At 39.6% G+C, this 7220-nt stretch overlaps 1 protein-coding gene across 9 annotated transcripts in view; it reads right to left on the bottom strand.

Annotated features, from left to right (window-relative positions):
• Window positions 1-7220, bottom strand: part of LOC108753681 (protein wingless) — a 32776-nt gene that overhangs the window by 19098 nt on the left and 6458 nt on the right. The window contains exon 1 of one of the 9 annotated variants that reach the window (XM_018495500.1): window positions 4363-4809. The exons of the other annotated variants lie outside the window; for them this stretch is intronic. Within the exon in view, the coding sequence (XP_018351002.1) occupies window positions 4363-4463 (101 nt within the window). The 5' untranslated portion in view covers window positions 4464-4809. Of the gene's footprint in view, window positions 1-4362; window positions 4810-7220 lie in introns of those variants that run through there. 9 annotated transcript variants of the gene reach the window in all.

Genomic DNA, 7220 nt, shown 5'->3' with positions numbered 1-7220 from the left:
GCATTACTTTTCTGTTTTAATCTCAAAAAATCTGCTGCTGAAAGTCATCGTTTGCTAGTGAAGACTTATGGGGAGCAATGTTCTATCTGAAACAACTTGCAGAGATTGGTTTAGAAGATTCAAAAACAACGATTTTAACGAATGACAAAGAGCGCCCTGGTTAGAAAAAGTTTAAAAATGAAGAATTGAAGGTATTACTTCAAGAAGATTTACGTCAGACGCTCATAGAGTTATCGGAAACATTAAATGTCGATGAGTCAACCGTTAGCAAACGTTTAAAAGCAATAGGAATGATCCAGAAGCTAGGAAACTGGGTCCCACGTGAATAGAAGAGCCACGCTGTCACGATCGGATACCTCCCGCTCCCGATTCCCATCCCTGCGAATCGCGTCGATAAATCGACCACACTTGAGATTACCGGTTCGCGATGGATCGGAAAGCGATAGATATAATATTGTAATGATCGGAGAGTATCATGATTGTGCGATAAGATGTTCATTTAAAATATGAAACGTGAATGATTAATAGCGGAATTTTGAGTATCCGTTTAGCAATTCATTTGTAGAATATACAGTAAGTCAAGTAAGAGCGTGGTCGAGTTCATGTTATTAGCCTTGAGATAGGTTCGAATAGTTTCATACGGTATATCTAAACCTTTCTACTTCAATTTTGCTTGTCCTTGGTGCAGTGTTAAGCCAGGATTCCGCGAAAACAGATTCACTATTTTTTTATCGTCTTTTTTTGTCCACTTTGCATATCGAGCCACGTTCCGGTAAATCATCGACATTTTTTGCCACATTATATCGCTGCACTCATTTCTGTACGAATGATTTTGACTTTTTCATATATTTAGCAGCCGCTAATTGTTGACGGCTGACATTTTTGGACCTTTCGGATGAGTGCAGAGAAACACAACGTGAGGAACACGCTTCATAGCATGATGCGTATTTGATACTCATGGCACTTAATGTGATTCTCTTAAGAAAGTTCAATGACAACTGAATTTTCCTTGATAGTGCATCAAGGATAAAGGTGCCCTCTATGGATTCATGATAGATTTAGGGCGGTATCTTTTATTGGCTTTGAGTAAGGCCGACCACGCTCTTACTTGACTTATTATAACAACTTGTTTAATGAAGAGGAGTTCTTATCACAATTTCGCTCTTGTTAACAATATGGATGATCATTTAAGACAAGTTATATTTAAATATAATATGTAAAAATTACAAATATCTATTTTCTATATGCAAATATATAATAAATTAGGCCTGTTTGTGTCAAAACATATATATACGTTTAAAAAGACTCTAAAAATATATACATATACGTTTATTTTGCTTACATAAAGTAAATTTCGCATCACATGCCTCATATTATGATAACCAATCTTCAAGATTTGTCAACATTGAGAAAGGAGAAATTTACAGACTTTAATTGTGATATTCACGGAAAACTTGTTGTCAATAACTATTTATTCAATCTGTTCTCACGGCGAAACGACTCTGTCTTACGATACGCGCCAGCATACAAAATATCGTGGATACCATTTATAATAACGAAGTTCGAGCATGTCTTCGCGGAGATGGAAAAACGTGAAAGGTTTAATTAACAACAGTAAAAGTAATAATCTGCCACGCTCGCACGAATTTTAAAAATACGGAAAGTCTCCATGCGAGCGCACACTTTATGTCGTCATAAGGTGTAATTATTACCCACGTATATAATTAATCGTCATTATTAACACCAGATACGACCACCCACAGTGCGTGGTATACCGAATCACGTGTATCGACTCTTAGCCGATCTACTGATGGTCATGGTTGTACTTGCTAATCGATTGATTTCTACATATCTCGAACCGTTATGGATGATAGATTCGTGACATTCTCGATGTTTTCCTTCTTATACTACTAATGTCTATTTCTTAAATCTTGGTTTAAATCTTGATTTAATTTACTCTTTCTAATTTAATCCTTTTCTAATTCTTAGAACTAGAAAAAGTAAATTAAAGAAAGATTAAAATTAATTTATATCGATAGAAACAAATATAATTATCTATCTTTCTTATTCTTAATTTATCTATCTTTTACGTTTACATTCAGATTAAATCAGTGTTTTTAATGGTTTTAATATGCATCAATGCATTCAAATCTGCACCAATTCGCTATTATTTTTAATTATTAATGTTCCTAACTACAATTAACGTGTCGCTAAAGAAGAAAAGAAACTATTGATTTATTACCACATATTTTTTAAATTAAATAATTGTGAAAAATTTTCAAGTTCTGCTTGTTAAAGAACTACAAGATTTTGCTTTCTACTGTTTCAATAACGTGTATCTTCAGTAATGATCGAATGACATACATTTCACTTAACAATCTTTAATTGAAATTAATCACAGAAGAACATTGATCGAAACATTAAGTTCCACGCGATATACAATTATGGCAAAATCGAGAACAAACATGTTTGTATCTATTTAATTGCTGGTAGTGCTGAACAATACGTCACAGTTTTAACTGACTCGATCGTCGTGAGCAACGTGCGATCCGTCGGATCGTGTCGATGTATTTAATTTAGCGGCAATAACGAACAAATTGTCAAGCCATCGTGCGAGATTTTACGCGGAAATATATGAGTTCATGGCTGATATATCATCGACGATTTATGTTATAGGTGGATATTCACTGTAGTTATCTTGCAGAATAGCATGCGAACACGAGCTCTCGATCGCGCGCGTTATTTATGATCGGACTAACGAAGTTAGTCATTATCTAACACATATCGTGTGCAAGAAATCGCGAATCGAAACGTGGAGTTAGAATTATGATTAATGAATTAATAACGACATGGTGGTCACGCGCGTAAACAACGTTGCTCCCGCGATTAGCGCGATAAATGCAGGGGCAGACAGGTGTTAATGCGTGCGCGCACGAGCGTACGCCGTAGTAATTAACGCACGAAGGTCAATTCGATTCATGCGGAGAATTATAATTTAATTGGAAGAAACTACGTCGAATGCGGCGGTGAAGGAAGAAGTGCGAAAAACGGCAGTGGTCCTGCGAGACATCTCTTCATGATGTATTTCTGTATATGTTCTCTGAGAAATGCGTTAGACGTGTGCAGAAGAAAGTACAGATGTAAAGTAGGAAAAGAATTTTATATGTCAAAATGTATATAACGATTTATATACATGATATAATGATTTATATACAATACTTTGATTACTTTTAGAAAGATATAAAGTTCTATAAAAGGCTTAATGAATTGAGAGATTATTGTATATAATTGAAAGATTACATTTATATTTTAAATAAGTATGTATTTTATATAAAATTCTTTCTGACATTTTTTTGTTACTTCTATTATAGAATTTTTTAAAGTAAAAAAAGTAACATCGTATATCTCTACTTTTTCTTTTGATTTTTACTGCAAATCATTGAATTTTTTTATTTAAATCGAGAAATAAATTCTCAATCTTTTTTTTGACGAAAGATTAATCAATAAGAGCAGGTTGATGAAGAGCGAAAACAAGCGAAAGAGCTTTCGATTTCCATGCTGGTGCAAACTGGTCGAAGATCAAGGACAGGAATTGATTCCAACGCGATTTTTATTTCCGATGATTCAGCGATTGCATTAATGATCTCAATTAACGCTTGAATCGTTAGCTGTAACGTTAGCGTTTATGAGCGAAAAAGTCTTCAAGATCCAGTAATAGAGCCATAAGAAAATTTTTTCTTATTATTTATTAAAAATAGCAGGTCAAGTTTATCCCTTTACGTATAATGCGCATGCATTTCAATTCAAATCATGTAAATTGTCCGTAGCCATTAAGTATTGTCATTAGCTTACGAAAAGAATAATATAAATGAATAATGTGATTCGAATGGGTTAGTGAGAAAATGAGACTTTCTGTCAAGAGGAAAATTGAGTATTTTATAGATTTTCATTCCCTTGAAGATGATTATTTCAATATATATTAAATTCAATATATATTAAATTCAATATTTTTATTGATAATTTATGTAACAAATTTATTGATAAGAAATTAAGGAAATTTCTATAATATAAAATATGCGCATAATTCTAACACGTAATATTCTCCTTTTTCGCACTAGTCCCTCCGATTATTTAAGTCCATTCAATGACTTTGTCAACAGGTCTATTAACCGTTCAGTGCAACCATAATTTATTTCAAAAAACTCCGCGCGCTAATGCCGGCGATAAAATATTTTACGACGCGGTGTATACAAGCGTGCGTTCGTGAAGAGAAAGGACAGGACAAGACAGGAATTTGACTATATACTGAAGGTGTATTAAAATAAAACTCCAAGCAACCAAAGCTCGCTCCCTGATACTCACCACCACGTGGATCCCCTGCCGCGATTTTTGTTCCTGGTGATCTCCTCCAGCGACGCATGCACCGTCACCGAGAGCATGGTGAGAAACATCCAGAGCCTCATCTTCCGGCGTGTGTCTCGCGTGTCTCGTAATCGCAGAATGTCCCAGCGTGCAAATCCGCTCTTGTAGTTTCTTATCGTTGATCAAGGGCTAACACCGTGCACTATCACTGAACGAACATCTTCTCGCGATACTCACGTTCTTGATACTTGGTCGACGCGAACTCGGATCCTTCTCGAATCGCACTCACAGGGTCATGTGCATGACCCCGATGCTAATCGCTTGATAAGATCGTCCTGAGATTTAAGTGCGATCCTTCCGGGGTGTTTCGATAACGGTCACTGATCACCGCATCACCCTCATGAAATCGACGTTCGGCGAACCGTATCAGAGCTGGTATTCGAGCGAAGAAATGTAACCGTCTATCTCTCTGCAACTACTTCCGTGCACTGATCTGGAAAGCTATCTCCCAATCTGCCGTTTTGCGTTAGGTCGAGAGTGTTCCTTACGGAGATTTGTCAAAATGTCCGTTATATATCTGGCAAACACCGTGACGTTTAGTTGACGATCCTGTTGCTGACTGTGACTGCAGGGCGATGTGAACCGTACCACGAAAATTCACCCCTCCCGAAAGGCCCTTCTCGAAGGGTGGGTGTCACCCTTCGAGAGCGTGCGACCGAGCGATTAGTGGTGGGAGAGAGAGACGGACGACGACCGGGCACAAAATGGCTCGAAAAGATCTTATACCTGCCAACCCTCTGGATGCTGCGTGTGTCGGACCGCCAACCGTTTGCTTAGGATCAGGTAAAGCACCCAGATTCGGAAACGCCACCGGACCCGGCGTCTTTTGGGACCTTCTCGCCTAATCTCTCTCAGGGGTGACGTATACGCGTGCCGGTGCTCTGCTCCTTCCGTTTCGTTCATCCGTCGACCGTTCGTGCCAACTCTTTGCTTCTTCGATGGGGAGGTCCTTCGAGTGGTAACGTGCGGTAGTGACGGTGACGGTGGCGGTGGCGGTGGCGGTGGCGGTGGCGGTGACGTGCGCGCGTGCATGCGTGCCTGCCGCGGGCGTGCGTGCACGCGTGCTCGTGTTGGGATACGAACGATGTAAGGCGATGAAGGGGAGAGATGTTCTATTCGCCCTTTTCTGTTTTGCACCCTCTCCTTCTTCTTCCTCTCTTTTTCCCTGTCTTTTTTATTTTTTCCGTTTCTTTTCCTCGCCCTCTTACTCTCCCTCTCTCTCTCTTTCTCTGCCTCTCTCCCTCTCTCTTTCTCTGTTTGTTAGTTTGACGTTGCTCTCGCGCTGCTTGGGGGTATGGTGCAACGAGTCGGAGAACCAATACCCTTCGACGGGCAAGTATAGGCCTCGGCTAGCGACTGCACGCGCTCCTCCGCGGAAGAGCCGATCTCTCTTCAGAGAGAGAACGGAACGTTCTCCCTTCCCCCCTGATGCGGTGGAAACCACTGGACCCCCCCAAGACCGATTAAATCTTGCCCCGCCTCTCTCAGCCTGATTCCCGCCTCTTGTCTCCCTCCGTTCTCTTCCTCCACCAGTGTAAGCTACGATCTCTTCAATTTCTTCCATCTCGCTATGCTCCTCGTCTTCTGCTTCTTTCTCTTCTTCGTCAGCGACATCATTTTCTTATCTCACGTAGTATTCGCTAATGATTATTTTTCCCATTTCCGCTCCTCTTTCCAGTTCCCTTTCGTGCTTTCATCTACCTTTTGAGATGAAAGGTGTTCTGAAGTTTAATCAACTTCTATTGTTGAAGAACAGATTCCTCGTGCTACTTACGAGGGAGATAAAAGAGAGAGTAAAATTTAAATTGATTTATGAATATAAAATTTAAGATAAAAAATGTGGATTATGCAATATAAGATGCAAAAAATTGTTTTATCAGGTTTAGAACTGTGAATCATATTGATAAGTACACTTAATTTCAAAAATTTATAATTTTATCACAAGATATAAATTACTTTATAACTTATAAGGTATATTATAAACGGCTTCTCTCTCTCTCTCTCTCTCTCTCTCTCTCTTTCTTTCTCTCATAAATTTATAATAACTTTCTATCGATATTTTGAAAAGAATTTATACATATAATTCAGTTCTGACGATCCTGAAGGCATCTTTGATAATGATACCTTTTCCCACCAGGGTTATTGCAATCGCCGACTGTTAGCGAACGCAAGGGTTGTACCTATTTCATCACCACTCGTTCTCGTACCCTCATGGCACGAAACTAGCAGTTTCTGACATCTCTTATGCCTAAATTGTCTGGCAGACGTGAAGAGCACGTGGTTCTCAAAGGGAGGCGGGCTTTGTTAAGGCTACGCCCAACGAGACTCCCACTACGGATCCTTATATTCCTTGCGCAAGGAATATCTCTACCAGAGTTCCCCACTCTCGTTTACTCTTCCGTTTTGTCTCCCTCCCATCCTCGAGCGTGCTCACCCGGTCCCTCTACCTTTTTTCTTCTCCTTTTTTCATTCAGCTCTTCCCTCACTACGGCCCAAGTAGTTTTCTCCTTTTCTCGTCCGCCGTGCGTCGTCGGTCACCTCTCTTTCGTTGGGAATGCGTGAATCGAAAGGCGGAGGTGTGCACGCGCGCGCGTATGTGTGGGAACTCATCGCGGAATGCGGGACAGCGTAGCTATGGAACTACTAGCGGGGCTTTTTTTCTCTACCTTGATTTCTGGAGGATTCTAACGTAATGTCGTCCATGTCGAAAATTTGTTCATTCTCCACAGGATTTTTATTGCATAAGAAAGAGATTCGTTCAATACAATACGCGTATATCGATTGGTCTGATTCAGGAA

The sequence above is a fragment of the Trachymyrmex septentrionalis genome, unplaced genomic scaffold, assembly GCF_001594115.1.
Source record: "Trachymyrmex septentrionalis isolate Tsep2-gDNA-1 unplaced genomic scaffold, Tsep1.0 scaffold70, whole genome shotgun sequence".
Classification (NCBI taxonomy): Eukaryota; Metazoa; Arthropoda; class Insecta; order Hymenoptera; family Formicidae; genus Trachymyrmex; species Trachymyrmex septentrionalis.
Note: the sequence above shows the minus strand (reverse complement) of the source record. Positions and strands in the feature narration are given on the sequence as shown.